At 31.9% G+C, this 22,893-nt stretch overlaps 2 protein-coding genes across 2 annotated transcripts; both read right to left on the bottom strand.

Annotated features, from left to right (window-relative positions):
* Positions 1-215: 215 nt before the first annotated feature.
* Positions 216-5,779, bottom strand: LOC102621272 (tRNA nucleotidyltransferase cca2). Its single transcript, XM_006473118.4, has 15 exons — positions 5,431-5,779; positions 5,223-5,356; positions 4,965-5,082; positions 4,721-4,773; positions 4,396-4,445; positions 4,196-4,294; positions 3,415-3,524; positions 3,128-3,255; positions 2,624-2,690; positions 2,421-2,504; positions 2,133-2,195; positions 1,865-2,009; positions 1,339-1,506; positions 1,005-1,102; positions 216-841 (listed from the first exon to the last, which is right to left on the bottom strand). Exons 1-15 carry the CDS (start codon positions 5,746-5,748, stop codon positions 737-739), a joined length of 1,740 nt encoding a protein of 579 aa, XP_006473181.2. The 5' UTR covers positions 5,749-5,779; the 3' UTR covers positions 216-736.
* A 3,593-nt stretch (positions 5,780-9,372) lies between these two features.
* LOC102620994 (alpha-(1,4)-fucosyltransferase) lies at positions 9,373-12,126 on the bottom strand. Its single transcript, XM_006473117.4, has 3 exons — positions 11,424-12,126; positions 10,235-10,408; positions 9,373-10,131 (listed from the first exon to the last, which is right to left on the bottom strand). Exons 1-3 carry the CDS (start codon positions 11,946-11,948, stop codon positions 9,562-9,564), a joined length of 1,269 nt encoding a protein of 422 aa, XP_006473180.2. The 5' UTR covers positions 11,949-12,126; the 3' UTR covers positions 9,373-9,561.
* Positions 12,127-22,893: the final 10,767 nt, after the last annotated feature.

The raw sequence follows: 22,893 nt of genomic DNA, 5'->3' as shown, positions 1-22,893 counted from the left end.
ATTTAGTCTTTTCGTATATTTTATAAATTTTTGTAACTCTAATTTATTTATACTTTCATTCAAAAATAAAAATTATTTATATATTATTTTCACATTGATGATATATTTGTTTGTAATTGTGATCAAATATATTTAGTATATTTATTATTCGCCTTTTTAAAAAAAAAAAAAAAAAACAGGAAAGTTAAATGTTAACATTGTACACAGCCGCTAGCTGATAGAATGTAGAATCAAACGAGATCGATAATCTAAATTTAGAGTGTCGAACGATACAATAAAGTATGAACAAGAGCTTAAAATGGTGTAATCATCAAAATATTGTGCAACCATATTCGACCTCCAGGAGGAATTACAATGCTGAACCAATTTACAGGAGGAATTACAAGCAAGCAAACCTATTCCCTAATTCCCATTCCATAGCTGATTAGTAAACACATCATAAAGTCACTATAGACTACAAAAATTCTGCTTCCTAATACAAGCTATATAGACAGATTTACAAAATCGCTAATTGGAGCATTGACTAAAAAATTTCTTCTTTCTTTGACTTTCCTCCTATCAATAATTCCTAGCTAATCCGGCTGCAAATGCAGGTTTGGACTTTGGAGCATTTTCATGGAAGAATATTAGCATCCGGAACTCCAACTATGTTCCTAGCTTTAAGATAAGTAAACCGCTGGGGGTGGGTGAGGGCGGGTGGGGGGTATTGGGGAATTAGTTTAGACGAATCTGCTAGTTACTGAAGCTTTATGCGCTTCAAGTGGGTTTCCTTCATCCAGTCAATACATTCCTCTGCAGTTCCAGAAGGATGGGCAAGCTGCCATGCTAGAAGCTTTTGTTGCTGCAATTAAAAAAAAAAAAGAATTAGCAATTGAAATCTGTAATGTTAACCGTTTTTCTTTAAAGTTTAGAATTAGAATCAGCCGAGACAGAGATCACTGAAGATAGAAAGAGAGAACGTGCTGTATCGTCCTAAGATACACGAAGTAAGGCATTATTATTACCCATTCCCTAACAAGTGGCCCTCCAGATTTAAGCTGCAAAACATTCATAATATCTTTCCCATTGACCAGTGGTTTTAAATCCCACACTTCATCAAGACCTGCATGTCAACAAAATCTAATTAAACATAACACAAACTTGGCTGTAACATTTACAATTGTTTGGCAGATCAAAGTTGAATATCAGTATTTATAACTGGATTCAGATCTTAAGGACCGGCATCGAGTGCAGCCGGTTTACCTTCCCAAACCAGGCTATGCTTAAAAGGAACCAACAAGGACATGTCTAAATTAACGTTGAACTAAATCAAATACAGGAAGAAGATGCTGACCATACCTAATTTAGTAATGGCCTTCTCGGCCGCCACAAACAAATCTCGCTTACTGTCCAGTTGAAAATGCTGGTTTAACATATCTTCCGTGTGATCAACATGGGTGGGATATAACAAGGTAGAGATCAGCAAGGCAACTCTCCAAAAATTTTTGATTTCTCGGAGAAGAAATCCTGAACATGTAAAGAATAAAAGTCAGCAACCACTAATCTGTGCAACTCAAGGCAGCATGCTATCTTCCCAACTCTGCTGTCTTACCTTTTAAAACCAAATCCTAACAAAAGTTGTCCATATTCATTCATATGCTTGAGCGACTTATAATCACTTTTAGTTTTCCTTGAGCGTTCATATATGAACACCATACACTAAAAAACAGGACTCCATTGGCCCAATCAAATATGAATACAAAATGACTTGAGAATAAAAAGGATGCAAAGGGGGTTCATAAACCAATTCAAGAAATATGATGCATCAAAATGGCCACAGTCCACTTAATTTAAGAAATATTGCATCAGGCAAAAAACATTAAACCTGTCAACACGCGCAGTTTTGAAGCATCTGGGACATCAACCAATTCTTTACTCCATTGACCATCATTCACTTTAACGTCCTCAGCAGAAACAAGAGAAGGAATCAAGGATAAGAACTTCTCCAACACCCTGTGGATGTTCATTACCTACACAAAAGAGAAATATGTAATAAATAATAAGGCTGCACGTTCAATACAAATAAGTCCACTGAGGGCACTATATCCGATAAACATGCAAACTTTATAAATAAGAAGTAGGTTTGAACTTACTGTTTCAGCATCACTAGCTTTTCGCTTAAGAGAGTCTCTGAAAATGTAGTTGACAACAGGTATCTGGAGTGAAGGACTCAATTAGTTAGCAGATAAAAGAACTTTGATATTCACATTGAGATGTAAAAGCACAGAAATCGTGATTAACATTCTATGCCTATCCCCTCATCACAAATGACAACTGTAGAAGACAAAATAAGCAGCAAATGAAAGTGTCACGCACTTGAATTTGCCAGAGCTGACATGGAAGTTTATAGTTAAAAGCCATGCACAATATTACAACAATACCTTTTTCCCTTTGTTATCCTTATATGTGGTGTTTCTGAATGGCAGAAACAAAGCTGCATACTGGGAAAGCCTTCTTTGGTCATCCTAGGTTCAGATGTTACAAGAATAAATTAATTCAAAGCCTCATGCACAAAGTACTGACCAATGCATAATTGTCAACAAAAAGAAGCCAGTGAAAAAAACGAAGGGAAACTACCACTCACATTGAAGGTAGAAGATCCGATTAATTGAGTTAGATCCCAAGCAGCATCCAAGTAAGCAGTGCAAAACCTATAAAAATCGAGGAAAGATTAGAAGTATGATACACAATATTCTAGAAAATAGCCTGGCAACATGCCGTAAATTTATCATGGCCCAATAGCACTGATACGTAGGAGAATTCTATGTGAATTTTATTGGCCTGTAATGTTGATATATACCATCAGTACTTGATAATTCCAGAATACTGAAAGTAAATACCATAAACTTTTTAACTTCCCACTCAGAAAATATATAAAACAGCTAACTGAACCTAGAAAGTGCATTATCGCTGCTAAGGTGCAGACTGAACTTGAGGCAAAAGCTTAAGCAGAGGTAAAATTTGTATTTCATTCAAAAGAATTGTTGACGGTTGATAAATACAGTCTTCTTAAAGGAAGTAAATAAAAGATATATGTTGGCTTCCAGGAAGTATGAAAAACATAACAGATATTATGTACTAATCATACATTTCACATCCTTCCAATACTTCAGGCTCAACTTGCAGAGGAAGCTTAAAGACAATCCAAAATAGCGTCAAACCACAAATATGGGTCATAGCTTTAACAGGTTGATTACCAGAAACCATAAGATCAATCTGCACAAAGAATAAACAACAAAGAAATGAATAAATAATTAAGGACAGTACATCTGAAACCAAAAATACCACATGATCTCCACAAACTTGCAATCTCATAAATCAGATAATAATCCTAGCAATGCATCTGAAGATTGATTTTTAAAATAATGAACATACTTCAGTTCCGACACGCTCTCTGCTAATTTTGGCTGCAAGAGCTGCTTTAACCTCATCAGAAGCTGCAGCTTTCTTCAGCTCTTCGTCTAGTATGAAATCAAACCTCGCACCTAAAAAGATAATAGATGATCAAAAGATGTTGTAGGAAGCAACTATTGATACAAATACATAATTAATAAGCTTCAAAAAGTAAAAATCATTTAGTCAATTTTAAATAGCAGGATGGTGATAGGTATACCAATAACCCTATGCTCCTTTCCATGATCAGAAAAAAAGTTGAAAGGCTAAACAACGACAGGCATTGGAAAGCAATTATTACAATAGTCTGAATTAAGACCCACCCCTTTTCATTAGCAACAGAAAGGGAGCTAAGTTAGAATAACTAGAAATTTGAGTATTCATGAAGTCCGTATCCCTTTCTTTTCTTTAATTTTTTTCCCCTCTTTTTTTTCACTTTTAAGTGTGTATTAACGTGTGCCCAGTGTGCCTCTATGTGGAGTAAACTAAATAAAAGCTAAACAGCAAAAGTGTATACATAGACATAGTCAAGAAGAGTGAAAAGGTCTCAGAGGGATAAAAATAAATAAAAAGCCACTGAGCTCAATACTACAGAATGTCAAACAGTCATGACCTGCGCAGACAAATTTGGCAATTAAGATTTAGAATTTTCAACAGATACAAATACAATTCAACAAAAAATGAGGATCAACAGAAACTCTCTTTCCATTATATATTGGAACAATGTAAATATGAGAATAAAGGAACCCAGAAATCAAGGTACCAAAACGAATTGCTCTGAGAACGCGAAGAGGATCATCCAAAAATGTAGCTTTTGGAGGCAATGGAGTCACAATTTTGCCATGTTTTAAATCCGCAATTCCTAAATTACAGAAAAAGAAAAGAAGCAAAAACAGAGGCAAACTTATAACTTTGAGGAAAGTAGTCCCTGAGTAGAAACAGTTAAACAAAACCTATTCCAACCTCTTCCAGTAAGATCTTCAACAGAGCTAGTGTTGATATTGTAGAACAAGCTGTTAAAAGAAAAGAAATTCGCACTTTTACCATAACCTTGTTCAATCAAGGATATCCAATTATCTTTAAAGAACGTACCAAGACAATGCCAATAAACTGTATACAAATAAACACATGATTTACAATACACAAAATCTTAAGCATTGAACAAGCTACACCAAGCAAAAGAAAAAACAAGAAGATTTTATTAGATTTCAAAACCAACATAACTATGATTCCTCTAAGTTTTCATTTTGAGATTTTGTAGCCTATTCTACGTGGCAAAATAAGATACCTATTGATGGTTAAATCCCTTCGGTATGCATCTTCTTCTGCAGTACCAAATCTCTGCAGTGAAACAGAGTAACCTAATAATAAGAGAAAATGGAAAAAATTTCACAAAAAATATTTAATACACTTCATCCTCATCTAAACACTCATGGAATGGAAGTAAGAAAACTAAATTGATGAGTAATGTAGTGAAATAAAAACCATCTAGGCAAAATATTGATAAACTGCTGGAAACCAAATTCATTTACCATTGTTGGAATACGGCTATTCTCACTGTAGTCTTCACATCTTAAGTTCACAAAATCAATCCATAAATCATAAAGCTTCATTGTTGCCGTCTCTAAGTGTTTTGACTGATCAGGATTACTGAAACATAAATTAAAATCACAAACCATAAAAATTACCGAAAAACTAAACATTAGCTCTGCTATGCTATCAAAACAAAATGTAAGCGAAAATACTAAATGAATAAGAATAAGTAACCTTCATGAATTATAATCGCCTACCTTGGAATAACTCCGAAACCGGACGGCGCCGTTTCACCGGTGGCCGACAAATACTCAGCCACCTTAGTAGCAAATTCACTTCCCATCATGTTGTCCAGCGCTATATCAATGTCATAACAGTCTTTTCCAAGCAACTACAAAAATAATAAAGTAACATTAATTTCCAAATTCATCATTAATATAGTATTTAACTAATTAGTTACACGACCTTATCGCGGACCCAGCCTCCGGCGACGCGAAGTACTGTTTCGAGATTGAAGTGGCGGAGAGTGTTGAGAAGGCAACTGAAAATCTTCGTCTCGGTGTCGGTCAACTCGATCTTGTCCCTCACTTGAACCACCACCGGCCGCGGTGGTTCCTGCTCCGACATTGTTGCTTTGCAGCGCAAAAACCCTAGGTTTCTGGTAGTGTTAACGGTAAAGATATTTCGAAACGAGACCGTTTTGGTCGGAGGACGATAGAGAAATGAAGAGATGGTGAGGAGCAATGGATTTTGCTTTATAGTTGAAGCTAGTGCTACTCTCATCGTCCCCTTTCTTCTCTCAGTGAAGTAAATAAGCGATTTCTTCGTTAAATTTCCTCGTTAATTCTTTGATTAAATCCTCGTCGTTGATGATCATTACTCAACGGTTCAGATATGGCCAGCTCAGTCAGTACGGCCCTATTGTATTCCATTTTTTTTTTTTGCGCGAAAGCCCAATGATGTTCCTTGGTTCGCAAGTTTCGTTATTATCATTAGTTTTTTTCAATCAAAGTTGGTTGACGTGAGTTATTTGGCACTCTCAGTTTTTTAAGAGAGGTCAAGTATTTAAGTCATATTCTCCTATGGAGTCTCTATTTTGGTAAGTATTTTATCATTTTATCTCTTATGGACCGACCCGGTGCGAGCAAAAATTAATATGAGTTGTGGTATGGATTTAAAGGTGCCTCCCACAATTGAGGCCTACTTAAGACTACCTAGTGATTCAAACAAAAAAAAATCAGCACTCTTTTTCTGGCCATTATATAGAAATTTAATCTTCAAAAATTTCTTCTTTCACTGCCAGAGTCCAGAGACATAACACTATAGAATAACAAACAATATATAGATTTTGTTAAATTAGATAATTAACATATGAAGAGTAGAAATCTGTACAATTTTTGCACTAATACAAAGTTTATAATTAAATCATACAAATACAATGGGAATCATTTACGTTGTGCATGACAAAATATATTCTTTCGACGTTTAGCAAGTGGTTCGAGCGTTTTATGCGATTTTGATAGAATTTTTTTATAACTAAAATTAAATTGGATACATTTTGAATTTAGATATATTTGTAAATATATGTATATTAATCATGTAATATGAAATTGAAAAAAAAATTAATTGGATGAACAAACTTGAGTTAATGCATCACTATAATTCCTGTAGTGTCAATCTCTTTCCTCACCACTTTAAGTAACAATCTGCAATATTGAAATTACACTTAAACCCACGAGAGTTTCACATTTTGCAATTATAATAAAGTGAATTTCATTGAAACCTTTAGGATTTGTCAAAAAAAAAAAAAAACTGAAGAGTGAAAAAAAATAATCATAAAACTATCGTTAAGACCACTAACTTTAATAATAAACAGAAAAATATTTAAACCGTTCGCTATCTAACAATAAAATAAAGAGTCTCGAATCGATGATCTTTTCCCGCTTGTATGATATTTAAACAAATTTTAAGGATCCCAATAAAATTTTGATTATGATAATTCATTGAACATATCGACACAGGTGGGGCTTTCAAAACAAAATGAAGTTTTAAGGCTCTAAAACAATTAATTTTGGCCTTAACATAGAACCAAATATCCATTTACCATTTCTTAACCATATATCAAATAACATTAATTCTTCTTATTAATATTCGTTAAAAAAAAAGATCAATCAAACCTCTAATGTCGAGAAGAAATGTTGATGCGAATGTATCTGAAAGTTCAAAGGTATAGTGCATTTTATTATTCTTTCGAATTATTATTTTATTTATTCCATTTGTTAATCAGAATTTAGTTATAATTTATCTGAATATATCATGAAGACTTGATCAGGAGATACGTATACATCCATATTGATCTCTTTGACAACGCATTTCATACATAGACAGACATATAATTTTTTTTTCTCTGAAATTAAAATTATATCCTAATGAACGATATTATATATTCATTTTATTGTATTAGGCCTATTAATTTATTTGTGAGCAAGAGAGCTTTTGAAAATTATGAGTACATGTTTGATAGAAGGCAAATTACAAAGTAGTTTATGTAAATTAAAATGTCGTACAATTTTGGGCTTTGTTTCAAAAACTGAATTCCTATAATTTCCAAAATATTGAGAGTTTTTTTTTTTTTTTCTTTTCTGTTTCTTTTCCTTTTCTTTCTTTAATTATTTACCAGTTTATCAATCGGTAATACCATTATAAACTCACCAAAATTTCATAAATGACATATTCTGCTCATGATAATGTTTCTTGATGTAATCAGATCAGAAATATTCATGATATAATTTTTTGGATAAGTTAAAATAAAGACGCATAATTTATTTTTAACCTAATCTAGTTTTAAATTATGTTCTAGTAGTTCATGTAAGTGTAGTGTTTGGCAGTGAGCAAATGCCTAGATAACAAGTTTCTTCTGTTTGTATACATAACCTACTTATAAATGTACGTATATTATGATGTACGTTCGTTCGTTTTTATTATTATTATTATTATTACTGTCATCAGCATTTTCAGCGTCTTTAGCTAATTAGTTGATTTAATTAATTTCAATCAATTAGATTTTGTTATACCATCTGTATATTTTCGTCTTATATATTATAAGCAAATGACGGATGCTAACAAGGAAGGGAAGAAGATGAAAAATAAGATGGAGTTAAAGCCAAGGACCCTTTCACTGGAGGAGAAGAATGAACTTGCCAAAAACGAAGAAAAGGAATTGGAAAAACAAATACAAGATCTCAAAACTTGGGTAATTTTTCTCATTTAATTTATTTCTTACTTCTTCCCAGTTTTTCAAAGTTGGTGTAGCTTTATTTCTAATCCTTTTACTGGGTTTTTGTTGAGGATTGAAATTTTTTTTTTTTTTGGGGTTTATTTATTTTGTGTATATTTAACAGACAGATGAGATAGCTGCCATGAATGATGAGCAATTGGTAGAATATCTCAAGAATAGGCCTCCAGAGTTGAAGACCGTGAAGATCCAAAGCAGCCAACCCAAGGAAAAGCTAGTGTCTTTTTTTAAAAATGCTTTTTTTTTTAAGGAAAGTAAAATTTAATATCAAAGAACATATGTTTCCAAAACTGTAGCATGAAAAAAAAAATGTAATTAATTATTTTCAAGTGATTTTTTAGAATCACATCATCATTTTTTATTTTCGAAAAAGAAAATATCAGTTTGTTTTTGTTTAATCTAGATATATATGGGAGGTTTGACTTGCTACCTTTATTTGTTTTTGTTGATTTACAGGTTCCAAGGGTTCGCAAGTCAAAACCTCCAAAATATACAGGAGTATTGGCATCGGTAATGAAGTTCCACAAAGATGATGGCGAGGAGAGTTCTGCAAAACCTGATGCTTGAGAAATTGTAGTTGCAAAGCGCTGGAAACTTTAGATGCTTTTTAATTCTGAAATTTCAACTATTTTATGTGTAAGCAGTTTTTGACATAACCATGTACCTACTAACTTTACATTTGCCTTTTGTTTTAATTATATGTGACAGCCATAATCCCATTTCTGTCAACATGATTAATCTATAGCCCAAGTGGCGGTAAAAGCATTGTTAATTAATTATTGGAGAGAAAGCCCTTAAAATGCTTATAAATTAACTGCAAATAAATGCAGTGTGTTTGGTAATTAATTGTTTGCATCTCTATTATTACTAGCTATTTGTAGCTGTATTGTTATTGACCAACTTGTACAGATATGCATATACAAACAGACGTTACATAAAGAAATTGATTGTATAAAACCATTTTGGGCCTATATAATTAGAAAAATTAATTGTTATTACCTTTTAACTAATCACTTCGCACCATATCAATTTATAGACGCCTATATTGTAAAACAGTTTGTAGCTCTACACTTTAAATAAAATATGACGGCGTCTCTCTCACTGACAGAAACTATAAAAATCTGAAGTTATTTGTATTTCTTTTTTAATATAACCTGTCAGAATTTAGCTTGTATACACCTTTCATCGTCCCCATTGAATTATAACACAAAATCTAACCAATCTCTCTACTAACAGAAGCAAATCAATTAAAAATGCCTAACAAAAGGAGAGGAGAGGGAAAAAAAAAAAAAGGGAATAAATCACCTAGCTTTCGCGTTTCTTCCACCTTTTCTACTAACAGCCTCACACAACCGGCATGGCAGCGTGTCGAGGCTCACTGAACGGGTCTTTCCATAGTTACCCAACACGCCACATCTTCTCCATGCATGGTACTCTGCATAAGCAACAGGGTCATCCGCAAGGGCCTTGACAAAAGAAGCTAATTCTTCCATGGAGCCAAATTTAGTCCCATCTATTATTGAATGTGGTGGAACAAAATCCCAGACATTAGGGGCACCAAAATAGATGGGAACTGCACCAGAATCGAGTGAATAGAAGAGTTTTTCCGTCACATAACTCTCGGTCATGGTGTTTTCAATAGCAAGTACGAACTTGTAGTGAGACATGGCACAATGTAAATGATCCCACCATTTCGGTGTGACACTGGGATCATTTGCGCACTCAGGATAGAAAGCAAGGGCCATGTCTAGACCACCAACATTGTTTAAGCACTTGCCAAACGAATGGTAGGGCAACAAGTTGAGGAGACTTTTGGCCAGCTGATTTCTACGAGGAAGACAGCGTGAGGACGACCAATAAACAAGTGTATCCTTCAAATTAAGATACAAGTCAGGTCACAAATACAATAGGCAGAAAAGAAAAATCAGTAGAGAATGTTAAAATGAAGCAGATCACTATTAGCTCAACACTTACATTGTTCTTATAAGAGGACACATGATAATTTCGACCATTGTGAAACAACGCACCAGCATAAGTCGACTGAACATCATCTTCAGCATGATAACTAATAAATATATCCTCACAACCTGACCGCTTCCGACCAGCCTCAAGTTCCATGTAAACACGAAGTGGATCTCCATTGCGTCTCTAGAAAACTCAAGGAAAATTAGGATGATTTGTAAAGCAAAGATCACCATGTACAAATCATGAGCTTTTGAAATACGATTGGAGGCAATAACCGCAGATAGAATGTGAAGATGATAATGACCGGTGTATTCTAAAATAAGACGTTGTCAAGATGCCAGGTTAGTGGCTATATTCAAGCTCTGCCCAGGTGCTCTTTACGACTATGTTACCTTATCTCTAACATTTGCCAAATTTGTCGTCAATCATACATTTCAAACCACTGAAAGGAAGATGATGTAGATCATTCTAATCATTAAAACTTGTTTAGAGAGTGTCTCACGACAAGATGAAGAATACAAGGATGAGGGATTCTTTATTTGATGAGTCAAAAATATGCATCAGCAATACCTAAAGCATCTAAAACTCATTATCTTCAAGTAAACACAAATATCCCCAACACTAGACAACCACCAAAAAAAAAAAAAAGGGTTGCAAGAAGCAAGGCAATTAAAAATACAGATGCGAACAATAAAATTCATTCACTGAGCATGAACAAGCCATATCAAAAAATGGAATTATGGCCAAGGAAATGATTCAGACATCCACTTAAATGCACGTGTCTCTATACAACCACAGCCATATCCATGTCTAGACAACACACATGCAACATGCTAATGAGTGGAGAAAGAGTTCACAGCCAATTCAAATAACTTCTCTTTTCCTCAATTTTCAGGCATCCCAGCTCTCTTCATGCCCAGCACTGTTATATTACTTATATGCTAATGGTCAATAACAATTAGAAAATTTTCTGTACACATTGCTGTCCACACTATCCCCTAAATCAATTGAATTGTTTGATTCAAAATTCCTCGTCCATATTAAGCAGATCACAAATACATCATAGACTATAAATTTATAACTCAAACCCCATTTCAGCATTCAGATTTCAAAAAATTGATGCAATTAAAAATTAAGTCTGGCGGAAATTCCAAGGAACCAAAGCTTAAGAATTGGCTAAAAGCATCATTTTCGATACCTGAAGGGGAGGCGTAGAGGACTCAAACAACAAAGCATCAGGATGATCAGCAAGGACTGAAGATTTAGTCCACAAACAACTAATCCCACATCGACAAGAATACAAGTTATCCAAATTATCAGGAATCCAAGTCCACCCTTTAACCAAAACACTCACATGCTCCATTTTCAACTCCCCACAATCCCCACTAAATTCCTGCAACGAACCAGACCCATTAGTCTTTACCCCATTATTGATCAAGCCCTTGTGCTTGTCTCTGAACTGGGCACAACCCACTTCAGAATCCCACCTCTTGAACGCGGCCAACAGATTTGTGAAGGGTTCTGGCTTGGATTCGGTAATTATGGGTAGTTTTGAACTAGGGTTTATGGATTGTTGTTGTTGTTGTTGTTGTCGTTGTTGTTGCTGGGGGATTATTGAAGAGGAAATTGAGGGGAATTCGAGAAAGCCGGTGAAGAAGAGGATTATGAATGTGATAAATAACATGATTGTGGTTGTGTATGTGTTTAAGGGCTTCAATTGCATGATGGATTCTCTCTCTTTCTCTCTCTCTCTCTCTCTTTGAATCCAGAGAGATATCAGGGATTTTGACTTTGTGAGTTGATTGCAGCTTTGATTTCGTCTTACATTTTTGTTTTGATCTAAAATTTTGGTCGGGTGAAGACGAAAGAACCGATCTAGAAGTTAACTGGGGCAAATGAGTTGGTGTGTAATTAAATAACATTATAGTCCTATCAAGGGAAAATTATGGTCCATGTATGGGATAATAACATTTAGCTCCCTATTGTTTAATATAATTACAAATTTAAACTATAGTTTGTTGTATGTTTCATGTGCAGTAATCTGCATGTCTTTTGATTAATTTTCTCCAATTTATCTCCTTTTCTTTTTATCCAAACACCTGGTGGCAAATTAGCAATTTCTTTCCAATGCATTACTTTTCCAATTTCCCAATATTTTTCACCTGTCAATAGCTGAAAAGTACCTTAACAGAAGAAATTAATATTAAACTCCACAAAGCAGCCGTAATTACTGTTTACATAAATTCTTTAGCGTAAAAGATCATAGAAATGTTTGATGTTTGTAAGTCGTAAATGTTGTGCAATTATGTTTGATTATATAGCGGTTTAACCATACGCTGAAACATTTAATAAAAAGTAGCGCTCTTAGTCTGCATTTAACGTGTACTAATTATCCATCAACTTCAATGTGCCAAATCGTGATTCCATTACAAAATTAGCAACTGTGAATTAAAACTGGTAAACTTTATATATGTTCTTGTAGCACGTACGTGGAGTGATTGTCATTGAGTTTTACGATGGATTGTTGGAGTCTTGAAGACTTATCGACTCCCATGTGCAAGCAGATTTATTTTAGCTCGACAAAACTCTCCCTCTCTCTCGTCCGCCGTCAATACTCCATATAACGTCATAGTTCATCCCTTATCTTTCACGTCATGGAGGGCACGATCTCTAATTCGGTGCCATTTCTTCCAATTATTGTGTGTGTGTGTGTATTAATTTTTTGTCACAACTCTAATTTTTGAGTCCCACAAACTAAGTTAAGACTTGGTACGTGGATTTATAAGAATTTCAAGCATTCTCTCACCTTACTAGTCCATTTTTTTTTTAGGATGAATTGTATTCTATACAGTTGGATTGTAAGACGTTAACTAAATTCGACATGTTAAGTTAAATCTCGATAGAGAGTTATATAGGCACTCTGCTCATTCTCCTTACATACTTCTTACCAATTAATTTTTAATAATGAGTTCTACTCATATGTACGCTATATTATTATCCTATTAGATAACATACCCAATTAATATCCGTATAGGTGATTTAAGAGGTCAAAATTATTGATTCACATTTAAAAGATATGTATTGATTCGGATAGAAAATTTTAACTCATAAATATAAAGAGACTTGATCTTGAACGTCCATCCCTTATAGATGAAAGGAAGAAGTGTCAACCAATTCAAGTAACAAGTTGTTGCCGACGGCTTATTACTTGGATTCTTTGAAATTTGAATATTAAAGAGTATGATGTATCCACGGTCTGATTTTGGTCCCCCTTATTAACTAGTTGAATAAATGTGCTTTTGATATATGTGGTTATTTATTTTTTGTAATCTTTTGTAGTGGGGTTGTCAAGATGATGAAACTTGTTGTCTTTCGCGCCTTTAACTTCACTAGTCTGAATTTCTAGGGGCCCCAATCTAATGTCTAGAGTTGGACTCTGAACTTGTTGACTCCAAGTACTTCCAAACTGATAATTAAGTTCATCTTCTGATTCTACCTTCTTTCAACGCGCCCAAATACATCTTCATTCTCGGGGCATTTCATTGACAGAATTAATTTGTCAGTGTGACGTCCGACGGATTAAATATAATTTGCAGCAAGATGGACAGCACTGTATAGTTAATTAACTACTACGACCTCATTTGCATTTCAAAATATGCAAACATTTGCACTTTGCACTGATGTCGAATATTTAATAATCTGTTCTTTCTAATTACAAGAAAATGTGTATATACAGTACCTAAAACTTCTCGAATAATTATGGATAGAAAAATATGGAAGTGATTAAACTTTACTTAAAAGGCAAGTAATCTAGCCAGCGTACTAATATTTTCTTCAGTCGCTTGCAACTAAATTATTGCTTTATGCTTTTTCCGTAGATTTTTGGTGCTTTGTCTGATCAACTCCATCATTTCTCTTTCTGTAGCTATATAGCATGATTAAATTTTGCATAGTATAGGGTATGGGACAAGTTTTGATTCAGTCAGAGCCTCATAATATGCATGCAACCAAAATCCACAACCTTCATTACTCATTGGCTAGCTAGCAAGAGAAACGAAAAGAGTGACTGCGAAATGATACGTGCAGAGCTTTCACATGGGGAATCATTATCCAGTGCGGACGTTTACAAGATTCAAATTTAACTAGATCTTATACATCGAAGTATGTATAGGATAGATCCAAAGTTGACAATTTACAAATAAGAATTCTCATAGTTCTATAAAGGAACATTAAAAATGCTATACTTGTATGAAACTCTTTCTTCTTTACTTTTGATTTTGAAGTTGACAAATTGGATTTGCAGTTTAAGCCGCCGCTAGACTTGGAATTTCGAACATTACAATCTACAAAAGCATGTTTTAGACTTAAAAACCCAACACTTTGGACACATAAATTGTAATTTGAACCGCACACCACGAACCCCAAGAAAGAAAAGGCATTGATGCTACATACAATCAAACGACTCCTCCTCGATTGTAGATGTGTAAATATTTTATGTTGTGTTTACTTGCTGGAGTGGGAGTGAGAAGTGTGGATTCCTCCCACTCCAGCGTTTACTTACTTAAAATGGGGAGGGATTGGGAGTCCCACTCCGTGGGCCCCACTCATTTTTGGAGTGGGGAGTGGGAGTGGGACTCCCATTGGGGGAGGTGAGATTGGGAATCCACTCTCACCTCTCCCATTTTTACCCTTTTTTTTAATTTTATGTTTTATAATTAATAAAATAAAATAAATAATATTATATTTAACTAAATAATAATTTACATTGATTATAAGTTAAAATTATTTTAAAATATTATTATTATATTAATAGAGAATTAATAAATATAATATTATTATATTTATTTTAAAAATAATAGTACTATATTTATTTAATAATAATAATAAATACTTTATTCTAAGAAAATATTAATTTTGTACTAAATAATATTATATTATTATTTTATATAATAATAAATTTAATATAATTATATAAAATAAAATAACATTTCATTTTATATTAAAATTACAATTAATAATTTATTGTTCATAATTAAGAATATTAATAATTATAATAAATTTACAAATATAATAAATTAAATATTATTCATTAAATATATTTTTTATTAGTTTTGTAATTAAAAATTATAATTCTTTAAATAAGGATAAAATTGTAATTTGAAACTATTTACTCTCAATCCAAGACAAAGTAAACACATAAATTGGATTCTGATTTCCATTCCATGCTTCCATTCCAGTGTAAGTAAACAACCTACTCCCACTCCCACTCCACACTCCCAATCCTAGGATTTCCACTCTCCAAGATTCCCAATCTAATCCAAAAAGTAAACGCTACCTTAGTGTTTACATTTAAGGCTAAACAACACTGTTTTGATTATTACAATATCTAAACTCAATTATGTATGTAATAATTAACCTCAATTATGTACGTGTTTTTATTATATGCGGACATTCATACATCCTTGGAGAAGCGGTATAAGATCAACGACTAAAGAATTACCTCACATGCTCAGTCTTAATCTCTCTGCATGTGCATGTGTTTGTATGTATGCACTTAGCATGTACGCAAGGACAGTACTTACTACTTAGCTCAATCTTCTGCCAAATTTGCATGCATGCATGTTACTTTTTCTCTCTACATACCTTATCTCAAATCTCATGATAAAAAATTTAACGTCCCCAGCCACTAGGGGCACACTTTACAACCTCTATATATACTTACTCTTACACAATCTCTTTCAAACTCAAATGCCTTGTCTCTCGATCGATCACTTCAAACACTTCCCTTGTAATAACTTTTATTCTGTCTTTTCGGCGACCATGCCGAAGAATAAAATTGTTAAAGATGAAGCAATAAGATCAAGAGCTCCAAAGGGTCACTTTGTGGTCTACGGGGGCACCGAAACGAAACGGTTCCAACTTCTTATTTGAAGAATCCAATCTTTCAGCAATTGTTAGATAAAGCTGCCGAGGAGTATGGCTTTCATAATAAGCAGAATAAAATTATACTACCTTGTGATGAATCTACATTCCAAAGGCTGTCAATTATTTTGTCCAAGCAATCTTAATTTTTTTAATTAAGTTGTTATGGTACGAGTTTTGTTATCGATGTTGTATTCGGTTTCAATGCTATCGAGGGTTAACTATATGATTTCAGTATTTATATATTCTATAATTATTATATTATCCATATTGACGTATTTTCTATTTCTCTAACTAATTGACCAAGTTTAAGGTGCTAGGTGTTCGAGAATTATATAATCCTTTTTTGTTAATATGTTATAAAATTACTCCAGAGCAAAAATTTTACAACTGTGACACGTTGTTAGTTTATTTAAATTTGTGTGACTTGTCCCCCAATTTTTAATTTGGATTGAAAATTCTACGACTATCCATTATCCTGTAAATTGTACAACGATATATCGGTTATATTTCTATAAAGAGTAATGAATTAATGCCACGTCAGTTTGTACAAAATAAGTTTGTACAAGAATTTGTGGCTGAATCATTACTCTTTTATAAAATCGTACGACATGTTGGTGTCTTCACATTGCAAAATCAAATATGGTTTTAAAACATTGTAATATTTTTTAAATAATAAAATAAATATTAAATACAATTAAATTGTTGGTCCATCAATTAATTAAAATTTAATGTTATCCGCTTATTGGGCCAAATTCAGCCCATCTTCGGCTTTGGTGGGCCGAATCTAGGTGTCAAATATCTCTGGTTCCATTCGATACTGCATTAGCCTAATTGCACCTTAGATCGCTTCTAGTTGCATTTCGACAATCTAAAAAGTTCAAATTTCAAACCAATGTTTTAGAAAAAAAAAAATTATTACGAAATAAGAACCAAGAAAAACCATACCGTATGTCTAAAAGCCATTTCTCCGAGTGGTTTTTTATGTGCAAAATGTTCACTTAAAAAGTATTGAGGATAAATTTCACTAAGGTAAAATCCTCTTTCAAATATTTATAAGCAAACTCAATAAAATTTGAGGTCACCTGTCAACACAATACGGGCATATTTAGAAGCTATACCATAGCAGCATAGCCATTTAAACAAGTCGTAATAAAATTTTTTATTTTAATTATAATTTAGTTGTAACGCAATATTTGAAGAACAAAGAGAAACGAAAAATAAAACCATATTTTATATTTTGAGATAAATTATTGATTGAACTGATTATTACCCATACAAAATCTATTCCTTTTTAATTATTTTATCTAAAATGCTTGGAGCTGTTATTGATATTTTATGAAGTTCAATTGTACATACAAGCAATAGCCTACCAACTCTTACCAAAATAATAAAACGCTGATGACGATGATAATAATAATGATAACAAAAACTACTCAAACAACAAACGTATATTGACGTATATGAAAAGCTTCATAGATTCCATGCTTTTTCTTTTTTCTTTTTTCTTTCGGGTGGATTGAAATTTCATAAATTCTGAAACACGGTGCTTTTTTCCCCTTAATAGAAGGCATCTCAAGGCTTTTAATATCAATCAAAATGGATAAGATCTCCACTTCACCATTTACGTTGACCATTCAGATTTCAAAGACCAAGAAGGAGACTCATTGAAAAATGTTGGATAAAATCTTTAAACCAAAAAACTAAAGCGTGGATCATGTCTCGTGTGGTCGGTTGGTTTGTTCTTCAAGGGAATTTTACGCCTGAATTTGTGTTAGATTATAGTCTCATTCACAAGCAAGCTTCTATTACACTCAATTTCTTTTTACTACGCAAGGAAAAAAAAAAGAACAAAAAAAAAAAGAGGGATTGGTAAATCATCATTTTAAATAATTTGTACTAAACCAAATGAGTTTGATTAATATTATTTTAGTAACGTAATGAAAAAAGAGAACTTCAAAATTGACCCGACATGATGTACAAATAGACCCACGATATTTTATATAAGTGCACAAATATTTATATAAATTTAAAAGTTTGACAATAGTGTGAAAGACTTTTACAACATTGTGAAATGAATAGATTATTGTACAAAAATTTTATAACATTTAAAAAAAAATTTCATACTACTGTAAAATTGTAAATCCAACAAAAAAAATTGTATAAATATTCACACTTCATAGTTTTTACATTCACACGGCCCTCGCTCACCGTTATAATTTATGTTTTTAGATTATTTGTAACAATAAACATATCTTTGAGTGTCTTTTTTTTTTTGTTTTTCCTCTTTTCCCCCATTTTTTAGATCCACGCGATATTTAAATCAATTCCGTGAAAAAATGAATAACAGAGGAGTCGCGCGACTGATGGTCCAAAATGAAACGAAATTTATGTGTCTACTTTCGTGAAACGTTATTAGATATCTACGCGTATTACAGAATAAACTTTAAAGTTGAACCTAAAAAATTGCACAAAAATTTTTTAAATGTTACCACGTGGAAATTCTTCTTTTTTCTATGCTCGTTCCTTTTCACTAGGCGATTCATTTCATAATCAATTCGCACATTCGGCCTTTCGTACGTAAAACTCTTCGTATATAAAATAATATCACCTAGAAAGTTGCTCAAACCAAATAATTAAGCATTAATTATGATGCTAAATGGATTCCGAGGTAACTCAAATATGACTTTTTAAGATTAAAGAATGATTAAGTTCATAGACAACACTATTTGAAGGTCAAGTTCAAAATTTACAATGTGCATATGTTTATGTTAAAAAATAAATAAATAACTCTGCATGTGTGATATTTCAATAGTAACCTAAATTGCATATTAATAACGAAATTGTTTAAAGTGAATGATTGAATGTGTATATTATACGTGATAAAAATTTTGATGGATCTGGTTCATTATGAACTTGGACATTTAAATTGTGCCATAACAAATATTATGTTTATTTAAATAGAGACTCAACGTTTTTTTTTAACTGCAAAAATTAAAAAAATTTCAGTACAATAATATTAATTATATATTTAATATGCATATATCCGATAAATCATCTTTGTCCAAAATTGCTGTATCCATTGGTGCTTTGATGGGACACCGGTAAATTCCTAGGAGTCGACAAATGACAACGAAGATTTTGCTGTAATAATCTTGATCTTAGGGAAGTCTCACGAGCGCACGAACTAGACTTTGACCTGACTCCATTCAAAACTCCATGAATGAAAATATATTTTATATTGTCTTAAAGATTTTGTTGTGCAAAGCCATGTCGGCAATGTACAGTTGTATTTTCAAATGTGATTTAATGTTTTATTCTGGTTTAAAAAGTAGATAAAACAAAATTCTTGTCCAACTATAGTTCTAATAATTTATGTCATCAACATGAGTTGAAATTTACCATAAAATGTCAATAACTCAATAGTTTTGAGTAGAATATTTTTCATCTGAATCTTAATAAAAGAAATTTGTTAAGTTATATAATTATGTAACGTACATTAATTTAAAAATCACTACTAATAACATAAAGTATAAATAATAAAAATTATATGCATATTTTTAATAATAACTGTTGGGTTGACGAAAGTTATAAATTACGTAATTTAACCACTGCCTTAATAAAATTCACACATTGAGTAAAATTAATTTATAATATTTTTTTCTTACAAAATACAAATAGAGTATAAATATCAATCTCTTACGAGAATTATTTATCTGGATAAATATTTAAAAAATTTAATGTATTATTATAATCTTAATTATATGTTTAATCATAAATATTAATGTAATTACCTGCTAACAAAAAAAGCTAAGACATTGGGAGGCTCAAGATGACTCGTGACATTACGTACAATTCATGCAAACGTCAATTTTGCACAATAAAACATGCGTAGTGACTGTAGTCCATTGCAGTCAAAATTGTACAGCACGTTCTTATCAACAAAAATTTCTCACACCTTCGGTGTTTTTATTTTGGGAGAATGCTACGGTACAGAATCTGTACCTTACAGCACTCTCACCAAATGCTGTGGGCCCCACTTGTGCCCCACTTTTCATTTTACCGTGCAAGAGTGGCTGTACTGTAACTTAGCCACAGCCTTTATTTTGAGGCATTTGTCAGTCAAACATCGAAATATTGGATGGACACAACACGAACAAGAAGCTTCATCTGCTCTTGTGTTCAACGGCGGATCTAAAAAAATAATTTATTAGGGGCTAAATTAGATAATAATAAAATATAAAAAATTAAAATTTTGAATATATAAAATATTTATAATTAGTCTCTACGCATTTTTATATTTTAAAAATGTTATGCAATAGACTTATTATTAATATTATTAAATTTATTGTTTCTTATATAGACAACCAAACTATCGCTTATCTCATTTGATTCCAAAGATGATCATTCATGAGTTTTATTACTAAAAATATTCGTTCTACTATTATTATATAAATTGGAAGAATTAACCATGTTTTTTAGAATATAAAATATTTTGAATAGTAGGCTATCATTATTTTTAATTAAAATATATATTTTAATATTTTTTTAAAGTCAAAGTTTAAATTTTATGGTGACTATTTTAATAAATTTAATGGAGTTAATTAAAAAATTAAAAAAATTCTTTTATTTAAAATTTTTTTTTTTTGCCAGTGGGGGCTTGAGCCCCCACTAGTCATGTGCTGCATCCGCCTCTGCTTGTGTTGTGTTTATTTTTTAGAGTGGAAGTGTAGAGTGTAGAGTGTAGAGTGTACAGTGTGAATTCCTCTCACTTCAGTATTTACTTATTATTTTTAAGGGGAGAGTAAGATTCTCACTATGTAGGTTCCACCTAATTTTGGAATGAGAAGTGGGATTGAGAATCCACTCCCCCCTCTTCCCTTTTTACCCTCATAATTAAAATAAATAAATATTATATTTATTTAAATAATAATATTATATTATTTTATAAATTAAATTCATTAAAAATAATAATATTAAACACTAATTTTAATAAATATTAATTATTTATTTAATTAATAATAATAAATATTTTATTCTACGAAATTATTAATTTTGTACTATATTATCAATAATAATGTTTCATTTGTGTTGCTATTATTAATAATTTTTATTCACATAATTTAAATTTAAATTAATTAAAAAATTATGATTTACATAATTAAGAATATTGATAATTATTATTAATTTACAAATATAATAAAATATTTATTTTATTTTTTAAATATATATTTTTATTAATTTTTTAATTACAAATTATAATTCTTTAAATAAGGGTAAAATTATAATTTAAAACTATTTACTCCCAATCCAAGACAATGTAAACACATAAATTGGATTCTGGTTTCAATTCCATTTTCCCATTTCAATGTAAGTAAACAACCTACTCTTACTCCCACTCCCACTCCCACTCCACATTCTCAATCTTAGGATTCTCACTCCAATCCAAAATATAAACGCTACCTTAATAAATTCTCCGCGTTCATGCTATTTATTGCTACAAGACAGGAAACTTTTTTAATTATTAAAAAAAATCGATAAATTCTACGGAATTAAGCAAATATAGCTTCGCGCATGTATTTTATTAAAATCTTATGGATGTTTAAAAACTAATTTTTTTTTCTTTCTTTCACGCACAGGGTAGCTTAACTTATCGTGCATTATGCTTCATCTCTTGATTGATTAATTACTTGATCATTATTTCCACTCGTTCATAATCAAATCTTGCTCCTGGAATTCATGCCTCAAAAAAGGAAACTTATTTTTTTCATTTTTTTTAAATCTCAATTATTGACTAATTAGATCCAATTGGATTCCTCTCATCCAAAATAATAATAATGATAATAATGATAATAATTTGGTCAATGTCTCAATGATACTGAAAATGATATAATTTTTTAGTATTAATTTAGCATGAAATTGACTGATGTTAGTGGGTTCATTGGGTTCTTTATGTTTAGAATTAGAAGCAATAAGTATCTTATATTATAAGATTATAATTAATTAATGGTTTGGTACGTACATGGGGTAACATAAAAAAGCACACAATGCACCGTATCGGATTTTAGATATTCCCCTAGAATTGTCCTGGGGAGCAGCTGCGAGCTGCCCCAAACGTGTCCTTTATTTCAATTAAAATATACTCAATCATGTTTTGACGTGATAAATTGTCTAATCCAAGATTACCCAAACAGCATGCCTTAGAAGAATAAACTTTGAATGATGGCAATGGCACGTACGCTGTATAATACTTCTGGACGTTGGTGTGTTCATTCATCACAAGTATTCAATTTCAGAAATTTTTTCTGAAACTTTCATTGCACAATTCATGCTTCCAATTGTTTATTATAAATATGACTCACTGCCCAGTCATTAAAAGCTTCTAGAATAATTTCTTGTTATTTTTTTTAATAACAAGTTATTGAATGGAGTACACGATCGAGTTAGATACTTGTTGAAATTACATTGATCATAACGTAATGATTTATATGAATTAAAATTATTAAGTACATTAAGATTTTGAGAATATTTGAAGACTAAATAATCATGATTTTAAATATCAATGTGATTTTTAGAGTAATCAATTTGATTATGTTACGGTATTATATATCAGCCATAGATTACAGATAATATAACTTAGCAAACGGCTATTTCGTATTCTACTATATTATTATTCAAAATCGTTTATGACTAATAAATAGTTTAGTTTAATTTTTGTTTTATTAACAAAAATGTTATTCAGGCTA

Source organism: Citrus sinensis, chromosome 5 (assembly GCF_022201045.2).
Source record: "Citrus sinensis cultivar Valencia sweet orange chromosome 5, DVS_A1.0, whole genome shotgun sequence".
In the NCBI taxonomy this organism is placed as follows: domain Eukaryota; kingdom Viridiplantae; phylum Streptophyta; class Magnoliopsida; order Sapindales; family Rutaceae; genus Citrus; species Citrus sinensis.
This window is presented reverse-complemented; position numbering and strand designations above follow the sequence as displayed.